This window comes from Malurus melanocephalus, unplaced genomic scaffold (assembly GCF_030028575.1).
Source record: "Malurus melanocephalus ecotype Western Australia unplaced genomic scaffold, MMel_1.1 scaffold_166, whole genome shotgun sequence".
Classification (NCBI taxonomy): Eukaryota; Metazoa; Chordata; class Aves; order Passeriformes; family Maluridae; genus Malurus; species Malurus melanocephalus.
In genome coordinates this window covers 1,152,830-1,171,337 of record NW_026623398.1, presented here as the reverse complement: position 1 = coordinate 1,171,337, position 18,508 = coordinate 1,152,830, and the positions used below count along the sequence as shown (strand labels likewise).

General features: G+C 35.7%; 1 protein-coding gene across 1 annotated transcript in view; it reads left to right on the top strand.

Annotated features, from left to right (window-relative positions):
• Positions 1–18,508, top strand: part of COL21A1 (collagen type XXI alpha 1 chain) — a 63,969-nt gene that overhangs the window by 13,677 nt on the left and 31,784 nt on the right. Inside the window, exons 8-16 of the mRNA XM_057372213.1 lie at positions 653–736; positions 1,376–1,438; positions 8,987–9,040; positions 10,015–10,068; positions 12,526–12,579; positions 13,435–13,488; positions 15,492–15,545; positions 15,624–15,677; positions 18,430–18,483. Coding sequence (XP_057228196.1) covers positions 653–736; positions 1,376–1,438; positions 8,987–9,040; positions 10,015–10,068; positions 12,526–12,579; positions 13,435–13,488; positions 15,492–15,545; positions 15,624–15,677; positions 18,430–18,483 — 525 coding nt within the window. The remainder of the gene's footprint in view (positions 1–652; positions 737–1,375; positions 1,439–8,986; positions 9,041–10,014; positions 10,069–12,525; positions 12,580–13,434; positions 13,489–15,491; positions 15,546–15,623; positions 15,678–18,429; positions 18,484–18,508) is intronic.

Below are 18,508 nucleotides of genomic sequence, written 5' to 3'. Positions count from 1 at the left end.
TTTACTGCTGCAGGGGGCATGGTTTGGAGGAGGTCAGCTAATGGTCTTTGTAGGATGGGCACTCTTGGGACCAGGACTAGTGGCCTGTAGGAGTCAGTGGTACCAGCTGTGTCCTGCCTCTCCTCAAGTAGCTTCGTAGTTGGAACACATGCCTACGAGGTAGGAGACTTGGGTTTTATGATCTTTTCAGGTTTGCTACACATGACAGCATGCCAATGGTTGGGTTCATTATGCTCTACATATTATTCATTACATTCTTTTACAAATCTTTTAACTAAATCGTTGTATTTGAGAATTGATCACACTTCAAATTATAAATATAAATTAGCTAGAAGAGTTTTTCATGTTGCAAGATTTAAAATTATCCAAGTATATGACAGATTATTTTTGAAAAAACAGTTGTTACAGGTATCAGCCCAATATCGGTACTTTTTTTTTGTTGTTTTTATTTTATTCTGGGTGAAATTATTTCATGCCTGAAAAGTAGGTGGAAGGCAATATTCAGATAAGCAGAAGTTYCAGATGAACAATGGAGTGAATGCCAGGACCTAAGTGAAAGCCAGCCTAAGGAAAATCRGCTTCATATGGTGTTAGGATATCTTTGTTGACTGCTTTTGGCATATGGGCTGATGGCTGTTTTCACTCTTGGTAGTGCATGAATGGTCCCAGTGATGTTGGCTCAACTCCTGCTCCCTGCATATGCCCACCAGGAAAGCAAGGACCTCCAGGCCCCAAAGTAAGTCTCTCTTCYGTCTCGTTGAGCATATATGACCTGTGTTTCCTTGCTGTCCTTCAGCAAATGATGTTGCACTGTTAGYTGTTTGAGGATGAAATTATTTTCTAAGAGAACTCTTTTAATGGAGAGGGTAGTTTCTTCTTCCTTTGTAAAAGAATTAACTGGATCTTTCTGGGAGAGTTYCACTCTCCCATTAGCTGTACTGATGACCTGAACTGAGAACTAGACTTGAGTTGCAGAAGTCTAACATGGCAAGCACAAATCCCCAGTATTTTGCTTTAGTACCTTTCTTAATAATTCTGSTAAGCAGTGCTTACAGAATTATTTATAAGTGTAGACAAGAAAACCACAAATAATTTCTCTTTCATTAAGCAAATAAATAAAAAAAATCTGTCATAATAARAGAGGTTACATAAAAGAGGTAGCTGTAGCTACCTCAAGTCGAAGGGCTTCTTGATACAGTAGAAAAGGTTCCTGACCAGGGAATTGGAATCCACAACAAAGAGATCATGATTATTGTTTCATGTAATAGAATTTCTGTGGTCTTTTACCTTTTCTATTCTCTGYTTTGTGCTAATTTTAAAATAATCCTATAATTTTAAAATACTTAAAATGTGTTCACATGTTGCTTCTCCATAGGGTGACCCTGGGCAGCCTGGGAATCATGGTTATCCTGGCCTGCCTGGTCCAGATGGTAAGCCTGTGAGTACTAAAAACTTAGTCATATATTGTAAATGTAAAAGTAACAGGAGAAAAAACATGGAACACTGATACCAGATTTTCAAATTTAGATGATTTTGTCTCCATTCTTTGAAACTGAATGTCATTTAAGCACTGTCTGCATGTAACTGTTCTATGAATATGTTAATAATATTGTTTTTGTTTCAAGAAAAATACTGGAAATATGAGTTAGGTACAGGCTATGAGTGCTCTTGTTGGTCTTTGCATTACTTTGCCGCAGTTATGTTATCACCTTCAGTCTTTACTCCTTAAGAATTTGTTCACTAGAAAGCACTTCAGGGCACCTAAAGTACTGTCTGTTTTTCTTAGGGATTGCTTCTTGGTTCATGTAATTTCTTTGTAGGCTACCTCAACTAATCCATTGAAATATGTAAATATACATGTAAAATGTTAAAARCATGGATATTTTTTAGTTCCAAACTGCTTCATTAACTGTGGTGATTCCATTTGTAAGTGGTATTAGTTTAACAAAAAGTAAATAGATGCTGAAAACAAGAAATGTAATTGTTTCTAAAAATTGAAAATTTCTGTTTTAACATATGGGACTTGTTAMTATTGAAACCTGACCATGGTAGCCCTGATGGCCTAGATGAGCAGTGCATACATKAATTTTTCATCAGTCCTACAGACAAATATCCTCATTTTTCCTCTGATACAAAAATGATTCTAAACTTTTGCTAATCTTAAACAGCTTTTGATACCTATTATCTTCAGAGCTTTTTTGAACCAGAACTGGAGAAGACAATCTCAAYTGAAATTATCAGTGCTTTAAAATACTGCATTTTGATTTTAGACAATCCTGAAAATACAGGTTTTAAAGTGGGAGGTGGGAAAGTGTATTAATCAGAGTAACTTTTCAGYTGGTAATTGGTGGTTCTTAAGCTTAAGAAGAGTAGTTCTGATCTCCTATAAAAGAGTGGAATACACACTGTAAACTCAGAGTTTCATGGGAGAAGATGTCCATCAGAGTTTGACCGTGCTGATTTCTGTAAACAGATTTGCACTATTGATAAGCACAGTAGCGCTACCTTTAAGCCAGCTAAGTCTGATATTTTGAAAAATAGAGTGATACCATGTAAGCTTTAATGAAGGTAGAACAGACTGGATATTGCAAGGGAAATGTCAGTTTTTCTTCTGTCTTTTACCACACATATTAAGACTTCATTTCTGAAGTGTCTGGTCAGCTACAGCGGTATTGTTTTAGAAACAATTTATTATGACTGTTTCATACTTTTATGAACAGGTTACCACTTCAAGGCTATTTATCTTCCCATAAGCACTGAAATTTGTAACAAYATGAATTATAAAGGAGAAATAAATTGATACTGGAGAACTACTGTAACTTTGTAATCTGGCAGTTATGGCTTCTTTTTTCCTGTAAGTGAGTCCTAATGCGCATAGRTGGGCATTCTCTGAATTTAAAAAAGTATCTCGGAATGAGAATCAAAAAGCCCCACTAAAGGAGAAATTGTATCACTTTGCTGAAGAACTTATTTGAGGTGCTTACGGTTAAATCCTATAGTTTTATTAACTGATTAATATTTCTGAAATATCTGTTGTAGTTTTTGCACTTGTTCTTTGTAAGGAGATAATTGCAAACCAATTAGATCATCTGCAGCTCTGGCCAACACATTATCTTTTCTTACAGTAGATTCTAGGGTACATTCCAGGCAACTTTTTAGCCATGAATAATGAGACACCTYTTAGATAAACTTGCAGGATAACAGATTCCTCTCTCTGTCTTTTTCTTTCTATTTTACATTTGTATTTGCTGATACAACTTGCATGTTTTCTGTGCTGTCTGTGATTTTTCTTTTATGGGGAAGCTTTTCTCATACGATTTTTTTTAGCTTTATATCCTGAGGAACTTGGAGAAACAAGCTTTTAATTCAGACAGCACTATAGGCTATCAGGTAGTTTTGTAGTCAGTCGTGTTTAATCAAATGGCTTTTGCCTAAAAAACTTTCCTGCAAAGTCAGTCTTTTCTGTTTGGAAAAATATTTTTATGTTCTTCTCTAAAGTATATTCCAGTTTGCCTGTTTGGTATTAATTTTCTTGGAACAGTTTAACTGGTCAACAAAATGTTTCTTCCTCTGAGAAAGGTTTTAGGCATGCATTTGTATTACTATATGAACCTGATTTTTAAAGTAAAACATGTAATAAAATTTAGGTTATTGTTTGTGGGCTGGCTAGATTGTTCTAATACTTAAAGTTATATTTAGTCCAGAAAGATTTAAAGAAAAATCCTGGTATCTTCAGTCTTACGAGAACATAATTGTTTACCCAATGTTGTCCAGTAAAATTGTTTCTCTAATATTTGGGCAAGTGAACATAAATATGACTTACTTTTAATAATTTCATAAATGTTATTTTTATTAGTCTTATTTGGAGTATCTTTGGGTTTTTTTCCCTTTAATTGCCACCTGTGTTTATTTTCTGATATGAACAGAAAAGATCAGTTAAAGGAACTGTAAAAAAGCATGAAAGTGAGGAGCATAAGTAATGAAAATACTTTTTTTTTWAAATCAAAAATGTAATTCAGAACCTGAAATTATTAAATTGTCAACAGAAAAGCACTGGTGAGTAAGTACAAGGATAAAAATAGCATTTGAATCTCAACTGGAATTAATTTTAATTTTAATAATCAGAAAGAAGCAGTTGGAATGATTGCTGGCCCTGGAAGCGCTCAGCAGCCTGACTGTGTGGTCATGAATCCACTTTTTATTCCGAAAGATGCTTTGTATGTACTGGGAAAGAACTCAAGTAAAGGGGAAAAATAAATTATTAGTATCTATGCAGTGATCACTTGTGGTTAATAGGTTATCAGTCTGCTGACAGAAATTTAAAAAAACCCACTTGTCCATTTTTAACTATGAACCATGCAGCTGGCAAAACTGAAAATTTTACAGTATTCCATCTAGTTTCATTTGTGAAAGTCTGGAATAATTTGCCWTGTCTTTAAAGTGTGTACAAGAAAATAAGGAATGAGAAAAAAATAAGCAATAAAGTCTGGTAAGACTGAATTTACTTATATATGCAGATATAGAGTTCATAAGGTATCAAAAGCCTCACGTAATAAGTAATTTTTTATCATTCCAATATATTTTTTTAAAGATTATAGAACATTATTACAGTAGTATTACCTAGAGTTTAATATTTGGTGACCAACTGAAGGMCAAATCTTTTATGATGCACTTACATACTAGCAATGGCGAGCTATTTCAACAGTCCTTTTGGAATAAAAATGGGTAATAGTTTCACATATACATGGAATTCCCTATGCTGTTGGACGGTTTGCCTGGGATTTATAAATTCTGCAGCTACTTTTCTCAGAAAATTTTCATAGACGGAGTTAATAATTCAGCTGTGAAATGCTGCTCTCAATACCAGAAAAATATGTATTCCTCAGTTAACACTGTGACCTGGTTATTGTTAGAGGAAATCTTTTTGTTCCATTCTAATACAGTCATGTATTAGTCATGTATAGGCTTCCCTGAGACAAAATAGTCTGAAATCAGAGCAATGCCTGATGCTKACTGGAGCTGCAGAGACAGCTATAGAGTTCAGACAAATGACCACATCACTACCTGCAGCAGCTGCCAAAGGCAGAGGATATGATAAGGATGAACATCTAAACAGTGAGCAGGAAGTTAGACTCTCTTGGTACATCATCCTGTCTCCCACAGCCTGAAGCTTGGGAACTTTTAAAACTGGATTTAGGACCAGTTCATTTAATGAACTTGATGGGTCTTTTTTCCTCTGTGGTGASAACATTGTGTTCAGATGTAATATACCGCTAGGGGCTCTGAGTTATGAAGGCCTTGGCAGATGATGAARTAGCTAATGGAGGAAAGTGTAATGAGATGGAGAAATAGTAAACATGGACACATATCTGAATAGTTATAACAATTTCTGTCCTGTAAGAGGTAATGTATTTTATATAAAGAGTTTGAAGACTTGTCTTGTAATGCTTTAGATAGAGTTCATTTAATAATTTCATGAAGGAAACTTTGACAAGAGGTCTGCAGATCTTTCAGGGTGTTTTTCTACACAGAGTTAAATTTTCCTTTTGCAGTTGAATTCCATTATGCTTAATRCACCACCCTGAATAGTTCTTTTTACTTAGTGTTCGCAGTCCTTCAGTATTTTCAGACCAATACTGTCCATCCTTGGTTTCTTCCAAGCCAAACTGAGCTTGCTTACTTCTCCATTTGTCTTTCCCAAGTAGTCCTGTGTTCATGCCTTTGTCATTTATTTTGTTCATTGACTCCAAGAGCTTTTTAYTAATGAAGTGTGCAGTTGTCATTGACTTATCCATCCATCCTCTATTTTTACTTTTGTATTTATCAGATGGGATGCACCTATGAATGCTGTCTGAACTTTTGTCCTCCATGCAYGCAAGTGTTTTGGAGATACACTTCTGAGGTTTACAGGGCTATTGCACCCAGAGTTCTTTGGAATTAATACTTGTCATATGCCCTTCTTGCTTAATTTTTTCCTTTACAGGCAAACTAAGTTTTTGGTTTTTTTTTCCAGTAAGGCTCTTAATTCATTGATGATGACAGTATTACTAATTTGTTTTGTCCTTTGTGTAAGTTCTTTGACCTAAGAAGCATGTTCAGTTTTTTCCTTGGAACTATTGGTAAATTATTGCAATTTTCTTTAAATTCCAAAGTTTTATTTTATCTGTGATTTTTTTCAAATACTCAGCAATCTGGGAAAAATCTAATCTCGATGTTCTGCTATTTATCACTTTCCTTCTAAGGATTTTTAGGCACTAGAAAATGATCAGTACTGTTCTCACCCACAACAAACTGAGAGCAAGATTTTGTATAATCCTGATTTTAGTTGAACTGATGTAAAATAGTGAATGAGAATATAAACAAAGTGATGTGGATAAATGTTGACTGACAACATTGATGAAACATTATTGGCAGGATTTACCTAATATCACATACATCTAGTATTTAAATGGGTACAGAGACACAGGGTGTCTAAATTCTCATAATAGTCAGCAGGTATTTAACTAATATACCACAAGAGGTATAGGATTTGTATGCTGTAAGATATTTTGTCTTGCCCACACTGCAAGACAATTAATGCCTGCCAAATATTTTATGCCACTGTCTTCTAACACTGGCTGGGTGTCCTAGGAATCTCAAATGGCAGGGGCTACTATGATTAGGTGACTAGATTCAAAACTGAATATCAAATTCAGAGTTAACTATAATACTTCTCATGCTACTTGTGTGTCTTCTGAGAAGTTCATGAGAGAAGATGAAGCCCAGAATAAAAAGTATTATTTTTGGTGTCAAACTTAGCGCATTCACCTTATTTGWAAGAGAACCTGCAGTCCTGAACTCTTCAGCTGAAAAGGGAATTTTCACATCTGTCCCTTTTACATAAAATGGGAGCTATGGCACTGCTATTCTTGCAGCATATGTATGTATGTCATGTAGGTACTTCTACTGAGGGCTTTGTGATTAGGGAAAGAGGATTTGAGCTGACTTTAATGCAAAACATTTGTCGGTACTAGCATGTAGATTGATGCTCCATGCTGCAAATGGAGTAATAATACAAATATATACTCGGTTTTATGAAATCTGGGTATTTTTATTTTATAAAATGTGGTTTTTAACTTGTCCAAACAATTGCTATGTTATTTGTATTGGATAGTAATACGAATTTTTGTGACTTTCTGTGAATTTCCTTTTGAATCTTCTCTCTTCCAGCTTTCCATTAAAAGAGCACATTGACATTGTGTTTGATTTGTATTGAAATCACATTACAGTATTTAGCCCTGAGCTAAATATGCAGATTGGTCTCTTCTGCTGTCCTCCATTCATCTTGTGATTTTGAAATTGAGTTCAGCCAGGAAATTGTCCTCCTCTACTTCTTCCCCTGCTCAGTTAGATGGGGAAGGGAAATTGCATCGCAGAGATCTAAATTATGAAATAGTTTTATTTGTATAGAATTATATCCTACAGAATGTCATATCATTTTTTTTCTTTTTTTTAGGAGAAAAAAWTAGATAAACTTTGAAAAGCATTTTCTGATTTGATGAATTATTTCAGCTATCTGGGAGGCCCATAAGCACTCTGGGAATACTATACCATTTACAGTTAAAGCTGATTTTGCTAGAACTGCCTTGAGCACTGAAAGTAAAATGCTTGATAAAGGATCTATGTATGATAGATACCTAGAATTCTGTTTACTTCTATATTAAACATTACCAGCTGGCTCATCGGGCAACTGCTCAAATGTCTTTTGGGAAGAGGGCAGAGCAAGGACTCTCTTGTATCTAACCCAGCAAATAATTTTAGCTCTGTTTATTATTCCTAGGAAGCTCTGACTCATTTAAAGAAGAAATCAGACAAACACATTTCCCTCCTTGTACTGAACAGGTTCTGTTAGCTCCTTTTTACCAGTGTGGAAATCACCCCAGGAAATTTGGTGCTAAGATTTTAAGATTGAAACCCATTTGGAAATAGGATTATTACTTCTCTCAGTTCAAATCAAGATTGAATTCTGGGTATTTGAAATTGGATAGCCTATTTATTAGGACTTACAAATTTATTTTTGTCTGCTTGTTGAAATGTCTGAACCAAATAGCCTCAGAATATTACAGAACAATTTCTCTTCTTGTTTTATATGTTTTCATGAAAAAAATTCTTTTGGTAGCTCATTTTGTCCATTGCAAGGACATGTTTTTAAATGAACTATGTAAARTTCTTATTCTTCAATAATTTACCTCCCTTAAAGGATTCTTTAAAGAATTAATGGTTAATTTTGAATGAAAACTGGCTATCTTTGCTGCACTAATTGAATCAAATCTACCAAAACATAGACATGTATTTTGGATTCTGTAAATGTTCCCTTGTTCTGCCAATGTATTTCTAGTAAAGCATTCCTGAAATTCTCTTTTCAACTCATGAATTATTTAGTATTTCTTCTTGTAGTCCCAGTCATTCAAATTATTTTTTTTATTTGCATAGCCTGTTATATACCTTCAAGTTCATAACTAAGTGCTTAGTATCAAGAATGGAATTTTTATTATTTAGAGATATTATAAAACTAGCTCCATAATGTATTAGAACATAYCTTGTTTGTTGAAGCTGATTCCGGTAACTGGATATAAGCCTTTAAAATCCTGGCATGTTTCAGCTATTTTTCTTAAGAGGGAGAGAAAAAATGTGTCTACATATGTGGATTAATTTATCTTTTTCTTTTTCCAGTGGAAAATAAAACAATATGTTTGTTATGCTTTTGTGTAACAATTCCAAAATAACTGGTTTTAGCTAAAGTCTGGAGGCTGAGAACTTCAGCTGCAGATATGAAAGCTTTTGAAAGCTGAAATCTAAATCCCAAATGTATGGTTGTCATAACAATTGCTAAAATACCTGACCTAAAATTATAAGTTCTCTTAGTAAGCAGGATTGTTTTTTCTTTAAATAGGTGTTTGAATATTTGTTTATGTTGCTTTTGAAAAGTCTTGGTTCTTTTCCTTAGGGATACCAGGGATCAGTAGGAACTCCAGGTATCCCAGGAACTCCAGGGATTCAAGTGAGTTTCTGTTTCATTCCTAGAATTTGAATATCTGAGACAAATTCTGTCAAGTATCTTTCAATATACATTGTTTGCCATTGAGAGTTGAGGTGTGGGGAATGAAGAAGGCTCAAGGGGTGTCTTGAAATCGGGGGCCATCCTTGGGTGAATTGCTTTGAAATTCACATGGCTTTGGGGTTTGCAGGTAGGCTGACAATTAGATGGCAAATCTAAGCAGTGCTATGTAAGGCCTCCAGAAGATGGACTCAACTTCTGGAGCAGTTAGACATTTTTGTCCCAATCCAGAAGCCAAACAGTATTCCAGTATTCCTTCAATTTTTCTGTGAATCTCTAACAGTGATCTGAATTCTTGTCAGGGTGACAGATGGCCCACAATTCACACATCAAAACAAGGTTTCACATAAAGCCCAGAATGATGGAGCAGAATTATTTTTCTTTGTTTGTTGTATTAATTTAGTAATCCTTTGAGTAGTCCCTTGTTTGTTGTATAAATTTAGTAGTCCTTTCTGAGGCAGTTGTTGAAAACCAGTGCTGTATTTTACCTGTGGCCTGATCCAGTCTGGATGGTAGTTAAGGACTTAACTCATTTGTTGAATTAAATATCTGAGAGCATGTCTGGGCTAAGGGCGAGCCTGCAACATGGCATATGTGGAGGTTGTCTGGTGGACAACTGAAGGGACATCTCTGGGCTAGCATAGGCTGTGTGACATTCTTTTTTTCTCCTGGRGTGGTCCTTGGTTGGAACAAAAAATTGTTTCAGTGTCCTCAGTCATGGGTTATGACAGTGTGCTGTGTTCAGCCATGCTGGGTACATATCATGCTTGGTTCTGCTCTTGTGTCCAGTTACTAAAATGTTGTAATCAGGCAGCTGACACATTGGTCTTTGGGCCATGTTGTGCTACATTTCGTGTCTCATTTTATATCAGATTGTATTAGTATTTGAGCTGATGTTCATTTCTTTCTCAATCTAGGGACCTCGTGGCTTGCCAGGTATCAAGGGAGAACCAGGAAAAGATGGGGAAAAGGTAAAAGAACCCAAATAAGGGTAATAGATAAGAAGATTTTACTCTTAACTTTTATAAGTTTTGGTTGTACAGGTAATAATAACAAAATATTCACCAGTGTTCTGTGAGAACTGTTTATTGAAAGGATGATAAGGAAGAACTAAGAATCCTAAATTTAAATTCTGAATCTAGTATGCTTTTTTTAATAAAGTTTAGCACTGCCAGTAACAACTYCATTTCTCTGAATAACATATATTTAGAAACTGTATCTAATTAAGGTTACCTGGAAGCACAATACAGACGTGTCAAAATGGTTTCTTTTTAACTCTTTTCATGCTTTTTCTCTTTAAGTGAGTATCCAGATGATATACATAGGAATTCCTGAATTGCCCTTTTTATCAGAAAACACTTACTAATTGAAACCAAAACTTTTTGTGGAAAATTCTGGCTGAGGTGTAGCTACTAGCTTGGAGCTACAGATAGATGTTAAAGCTTATATGTTACTCTGTTCTGGTAATCARGATAAAGTTGACTCTGGATCTTCTGAATACACCGTGAACTGGCCATTGGCTATTGGCAAGTCTTATTGATATGTAAATATCTGTGTCCATCCTTCTCTCACGTTTCTGCCCTATGCTCTAAGCTGATTGTGATGACAGTTATTTTGGTTTTGGCTTATTAAAACTTAAAAGCCTTTTCTATAAAGCAAGCGCTTGTTTTCCCAACAGATTTTAGAATTTCTTTCTAAAGTTTTTAATGAGCAAGTTCTTAAATTCAACACTGTTCTGCAGAATTCTCAAATTCATGGTTAGAGTTGAAAAACTGCTTACGTGTTCTGTGCTTCAGCCATCTCAATCTAATTAATTTTATAACTTAATGTAATTGATCAGTCAGTATTGGCCAGTCCGTAAAAATTAAGATGCTGCTGCTGAAAAACTCTAATTGCCTGGCAGTGCAGGGTTGTGACAGATGATAGAATATTTCCTATTGCTCAGTCTAGCCTTGTTTAAAATGTGCCAAGAAATAGGGCTTCCACCACTGTTTTAGAGAACATTTCCATTGTAAAATAGGTCTTGCCATTAGAATTTTTTTCCTGGAGTTGCATCTCTTTATTTCATCCTAATACTTGTAAAGTTTCTCTACTACCTAATTTAAAACTGTTTCAGTTTCCAGATGTTTTAGTTTCTCCAATAATTGATCCACCACTTCTGAGCAGAAATTGAGACTCCATTCTTTTTTGTCAAGAAGCAATGGATTCATGAAGTGTTAGTTTTATAACCTTTGCTGATTTTTGAACTCCATTCCATTGTCTGCTTTTAATATTTATTTTTGAGAGATATTGTGATAGCATTCACCCACAAGCTATCATTCATGTGGCATGTTCCTGCCTACTGCAAATATATGACAGGCCTCTCCAAATCTGCTTAGGCATGAATGACTTTGATAAACAGTAGTGAGACATGTTTTCATGGTTTAACCCTTGTCTTAGAATTTTAAATATTATATGAAATAATTTTCTAAGCATAGTTTACTACTCCTCCTATGTGACACAAATATATTAAAGAAATTTAAATATATTGTTCAATATAGAAGTAGATATTAACAGAAAGAAAATGTTCTGATTGTCCAAAAATGATTTTGTGATTGGCTGTTTTCTCACATGAAGTAGATATTTTCTGCTGAAACAAGCAACTAGGACTGGTTTTATTCTTTCAAGTCAAGTAGTGACAAGTTGTAATTTAGGATTTTGTTATTATTGCTCAAGGGCACATGCAGACAAATTATCTGTTAAATATCTTCAGTACCAGAAGCAAAAGTTTGAAATTCTTGATATCYGACACCTCTGAGAACAATAAAAAGAGCTGATCTTTTGCCTTGTCTTTTCAATTACCAACTGCTTTTACCACTGTGGATTCTTTCTTCTATTAAAATGAGACCTCATGTGGCAAATTGCCAAAGTTGTTTTGTAAGTGTATTTTGGTTTAATTTTTTTTTCTTTTTTAGATAATGTATGTAATATCTTATTTTTTAATACTTTACTCATCCAGAATAAGCTATTAAGAAATTTCATAAGGTCAGTAGGTCTTTGGTATTTTCAGAAAGAGGCAGTAGCAAAGCCATTTCAGATCTAGGGAATTTCCTTATTCTTTAGGAATTAGGAAAGGATGGTAGAATTGTCACAGCTGCTATAGAGATTAGTTTTTTAAATCTTGTGAAACTAAATTGCTGCTTTTGAACCACCATAATACTTAYTAAAATTACAGTAAATTTAGATTAAAATTTAATGATTGAGCTCTTTCTTTTATGTAATGAATTTTGTTTAAAGATCAAAAAAACACTTATCAATCATCATACCAACGTTATGAAGTTGATGTGTTACATATTTCCACTATTTGCTCATCACAAGAATATGAATGCTATTATAGTGTATTACCACCAAAAGTGATACAAGGATTTAAAATAYGTTTGCTGTTTCAGGGTGACAGTGGACTGCCTGGTTTTCCTGGATTACATGGGATGCCAGCACCAAAGGTTGAAATTAAATATTTCTTGTTGCAATATTACTGTGTTTCAGCTTGCTCTGTAGTTTAATTTAAAGGGAAAATAAGTCTATATACAACACAATGCCAGACCATTTAATGAATTATTTAACATTAATAGATATGAAGATGATATTTAGGAAAGACACAGGCTGTGGGACTTCATTGCATAGATATCAAACAGTAGAAACCAYCTGTTTTTCCATTTGTGTTCTGCTCTATGGGATTTCACATTAATTTAATTTTACTATTACTTAAAGGATTCTTCATCACAAATAATGTTTTCAAAAATAAAAGTAATTTTATTAATTTCTTATCATTCTACTTGAGGGACAGCATTTGGAAGGCTAGTTCTGGTCTATCCCAGTGATTTTAGTTCGCATGTGTGTTCCCCAAAACAATTTCCTCCATATCTTTTGCCCATCTATTCAGTATTCAACTGAATCTAYTTCTTAGTTTTTCAAAATTTGTGTTATTAACTCTTCAAATAAGGTCTTCAGAAAAGTTCAGCTCTTTTCAAGGAGCTGAATTTTCACTTACATTCCTACCTATATTGAAGTAATGAGAATCACTAAGTGCCTTCATAAAAACTGCAGGCATTAAGACTGTGAGCTGTGGATTGTCTCACCATCAGTGCTGGATATTCTGGTCTCCTCCTCTAGGAAAGCTGGTCAAATTTAAGATTTGCATTTAAGTCTTGAGTGTATTTTTTATATCACACGGAGCTCTTTGCCTTCTATGTGTCTGCTRTACATGTAAACTTTTTATATTTTATGTGTATCCATTTATATTTCTATATAATTATTTCTATTTTTAAAATTAACTTGTTCACATGCATTTTGTCTAGGGAGAAAGGGGTCCTAAAGGAGATCAAGGAGTGCCAGGAATATATGGAAAAAAGGCAAGTGACTTCATAATCATAAATTAAAGCCAAATCCTATTGGTATCTGTGATGTGGTGACCTTGACTGGCTGCCTGGTGCAAACCCCCAAGGACCTCTCTCATTCTCCCTTCTCATCTGTACAGAAAGAGAAAATAATATGGAAAAAGACTGTRGGTCCAAATAAGAGAGATCACCTGCCAGTTACTGTCCCAGACAAAACAGTGGCTACTTGGGGAAAATTAATTTAATTTATTGACATCTAAAATAAGTTTTGGTAGTGAGAAAAAAAGGAGAAAACTAAACTGCATTGTCCTTCACGCTGCCTTTTCCTAGGCTGGGCTTCCCTCCTTCCCGGGATAGGAAATRGGGAGCAAGTTAAGGGGGTCTTTAACAGCTTCTTCCCTGCTGCAGTGCAGGTCCTTCTCGAGGGCTGCAGGTGTTTCCTGAGAGCCACAGGTCCTTTCCAGGGACCACATGTCCTTCCTGTGGGCCGCAGGTCCTTCCCAAGGGCCACAGGCCTTCCAGGGAAACATGGTCCTGCATGGTGGCTCTATGAGCTGCACAGCTCCATCGCTGTCCCCTTCACAGGCTGGAGGGGAATCTCTGCTCTGACACTCTCTTCTCAGTGTCTGCAGAGCTGTTACTGTTCCCCTCTTTCCCTATTTTGTTGGTGTCATGTTTTTGTCCCTTCTTAAACGCCTTCCCCAGTGCCACCCCAGCTGTGGGCTCAGCCCTACCCTGTGCTGGGTGGTTGGATCTGGCTTGAACTGGCTGTGTCTGGCTGGAACCAGCTGTGTCCGGCTGGAACCGGCTGTGTCTGGCTGGAACCGGCTGTGTCCGGCTGGAACCGGCTGTGTCTGGCTGGAACCAGCTGTGCCTGGCTGGAACCGGCTGTGTCTGGCTGTGTCTGGCTGGAACCGGCTGTGTCTGGCTGGAACCGGCTGTGTCTGGCTGGAACCGGCTGTGTCCGGCCAGAACTGGCTGAGTCTGGCTGGAACCGGCTGTGTCCGGCTGGAACTGGCTGAGTCTGGCTGGAACCGGCTGTGTCTGGCTGTGTCCGGCTGGAACTGGCTGTGTCTGGCTGGAACCGGCTGTGTCTGGCTGGAACTGGCTGAGTCCGGCTGGAACCGGCTATGCCTGGCTGGGACCGGCTGTGTCCGGCTGGAACCGGCTGTGTCTGGCTGGAACCGGCTGTGTCCGGCTGGAACCGGCTATGCCTGGCTGGGACCGGCTGTGTCCGGCTGGGACAGCCCCAGCCTCTGCTCATGTAGCCCCTGCTGGGAGCCATGGCATGGGACCCCCAGACCACATAATAATATTGTTATAACAGTATTCACTGAGAATGTGATTTTTCAATACAGCTCAGAAAAACGTTCCGTTCTTTTACTGGGTTACTTAAATTTAGAAATACCAAACTCACGCTCTGCTTATTTGGATATTTTGAGAACTGTCTTCATTCTGTTAGAGGATTRGTATGATTCATTTTCACATAGCACAAAATGCATACATTTTTGTATATAGGTCTATGGGATAACACAGCATATATGAGGCATATGTAATAATTATATTGCAAATAAGTCCGYATTTTTAAATATATGTATAAACAAACGAGAGAGGGAGAGGAGTTAGGGGAGTGAGGAGAGGAGCATATGAAAGGAGTGAGGCTGGTAGTGGATGAAAAARGAGATATTTTAATCTGTAATTTAAACAAAGCACAGGGTATATTTTGGCCATCCAATGTCAACCACTATATTTTCACCTGTCCTTGTATTTTCTTCATGTCTTTGATCTAGAGTTTTAAGCGATTTCAAAGAGGGTCTSTGTTTGCATATTTGAAGCATATTTTTCTTTCTTAACTCTGGGGTCATAGTTATTAGTTGACAACTGCCTGTGTTAAGAAAGAAACATCTTCTGTRCATTTTCAAAATAAGAAAAAACATACATGAATTATAGGTTAAATACACTGATTTTTCAGCATAAATATTGAGCATTACTTACTTTTCACTTGCTGTTTTTTTCAGGGTTCAAAAGGAGAGAAGGGTGATACAGGGTTTCCAGGAATGCCTGGACGATCTGTAAGTCTTCTGAAGACAATTTGTCTTTTGCTTTTGCTTGTTAAATCGCCTACTGATTACTGTGAAATGTTGCCACAGGGAGACCCTGGCAGAAATGGCAAAGATGGATTACCAGGCAGTCCTGGCTTCAAGGTATGTAGAAATGTAAATTAATATCTTAATAAAGGCCTTCAATTGCATTTCTTGTGGTCTAAGCATGCCCAGTTTCTTCTGTGGAGAATTACTGGAAATTCAAATGATGTTGTTGYTGGGAGCTGTGGAAGTTTACTGCAGCAATGAGCAGATGTCATTATTTTCAATTCTGTGAGCAGAGGCAACACTTTTATTAAGAGTGTGTTAGTGATCATTAGAGATTGTTTATACTTTATCTCTCTTATCCTTTTGTGGTTCTCTATGAATCTGTTAAAGAGATTTATATACCAGCATAGATGGAGAATATAATTTGCTTTTGAAGGGAGCTGCAGGAAAATTAGGGGAAGGTATCTTCAATGGATTAATGTTTGTATTGTGTTCTCTTCACTGTGCAGTACTTTTCATGTTTAATGTAGAACAGTTTTTCAAGTYAGTTGAGTATGTGTCTACTGTAAAAAAGACAACAGGATCTATTATTTCTATGTTATTTCTATAATGTATTGCATAGTATTGTATAGTCTGTGAGCTCACTGGATGTTTTGCTTGCCAAGTTGTTGTTTGCAGTGTTCTAATTTGTAAAAACAAACTTTAGCAGCATCAGTTCTATGTTCMCAGGGAAAAGATTTTAATAACATATGATGTAAATGCTCAATTGAATGATCGAAAGAAGTTTTACAAAAGCAGCTTTGTTACTATAAGATTTTTTTTAATARTAATTAAATTATCGAGGGCTGCCCAAGATTAATGTTACTTCATTGTCCAGAAATGCAAGTGTACTTCKGAATTCATTTTCTAAATTCATATTACTGTAGTTGGAGATCTGGGTCTTCCATTTTGTGATGATGCTTGTCTAGAGCATTTGGGGATCCAGCTGGCATATCCATGACATCTGCTGCAGCAGGGAGATATGACACAAGGCCTGTGAGAGGCCTAAAACATTCCASGCAGCAGCTGTCAGTAGGGTAGATCCAGAGAAATGCCAGTGGAGTCTGGAGAGCAGTTCAGYTCAGAGAAGGCAGACTTTTAGGTACCAGTTTAACTGTGTACATAAAAAAAATCCCTGGTGCATTTGAAATGCATTAGTYTCCAAAACATCCTCAGGGAGCTGAAAAATATACCATAAGTCCTATGGAAAGCCATTGCCTTTCTGGAGTGGGAATAGCCAAGATAGCATTGGGTATCGCAAATATGACCAAATGTCATTTTGTAGGCAATCGAATGCAACTGTGGTCAGCTGAATCAATCCTCCGTGAATTGTCCTGACTAGAATTCTGTTTGTGATATGAGCATGGCTGCCTCCAGGATTTTATTTCAAATGAATCGCCTTTTATTTTACATATATATGTGCACATATATACACATATATATATATATATATTTATATATACACACAAATACATATCTAGATATATATATATATATATATATACATATACATATACATGTATAGATATGTATATATAGGTGTATATATATATTTATATGCACATATATGCAGTTATTATTGCTAAGTTGGAAGAGAAATTCCTTCTCTGGTACTGTAGAATGTAGAAAAAAAAATCAGATATTAGATTTTTTTTCTTCTCTGGTATTTTTTAACAGACTGGTAATAATCACAGTTAACATTAACATAAAATTCTAAGTGTCACTGGTGGCAATTTAAAGTGAAGCATTATGTTGCTAAAGCATGAATTTGGAGAGTACCTCCATCTGTTTTATGCTTGCAAACAATATACAGRGAATTCAATATATTGTGTGAACATGTATACATTTAAACTGAAAGACATTTTCTGGACTATTTTCTTAATTTTTTGTAGTATAAAAAATATTATATGCTCATTATTTTTTTTCATTTCATAATATAATAGTTAATAGAAGCCATATTCTTCATTCAAACATKTTGTTAGCCTGACTTCAACATCTGCTTGCTATAAAACATTCATTCATTCTGGGTTTGTAATCAAATTCTGGGCCTGTAAACAAACAGGCAGTCTTTGAAGGAAATTTTTGTTGTAGCTTTCCTGTTTTTTTTACAATATTCATTTTGGGAAAGAATGTGGAAAAAACATGGCTTGAAACCCAGATGCTACCTATTGTTACTTCAAGTCCAACTTTTATAATTTTAAGTTAGTCAGTGACAGGTTATTTTATATATGTATATACATATGTACTGTTATACATATATACATATATACATATATATATATACACACACACACATATATATATATATGTATGTATCTTTGGCTTTCTTTTATGTGCTTTTATTTCTGGAATTATTCAAGTTTTCAGAATACTTTAGTATCATGCATACTTCAAGTAAGGAGATGAAGATGTGATCATTTGTGGTACTGCTGTATTCTGAAGTGCTTTGGAATATTTTTTCATACTATCACTTGTACTAAAAATTAGACAGTAGCAGTTTATTATTGTTTTACATTCTTTCAACCGGGAATTGCTGTTCTGATTGAAAGGAAAATTGCCTCTTGTCTCTTTTTACAAACTGTTTTGACATTTTTGACAGCTGTCAGATACAGCATGAGGGACTATTGGATTGATGACACTTYTTGCTGTGTCTTAAACTTTTAAGAGATATTTGTTTGGTGAAGTCTCAAAGTGTAGTGGTTTGAAATTTTACCTATATTCAAATTCTAATTTACTAAATAAGGTAAATATTTTTGTGCAAATAAATTTATTTTTATGCTTATTATGCATATAAGGTTGTTTTCTTGAGTATTTTTTTATTTTAAAGGGAGAAGTTGGGCAGCCTGGATCTCCAGGCCTAGAAGGACATCGAGGAGAGCCTGTAAGTGATTAAATTGCTGACATAT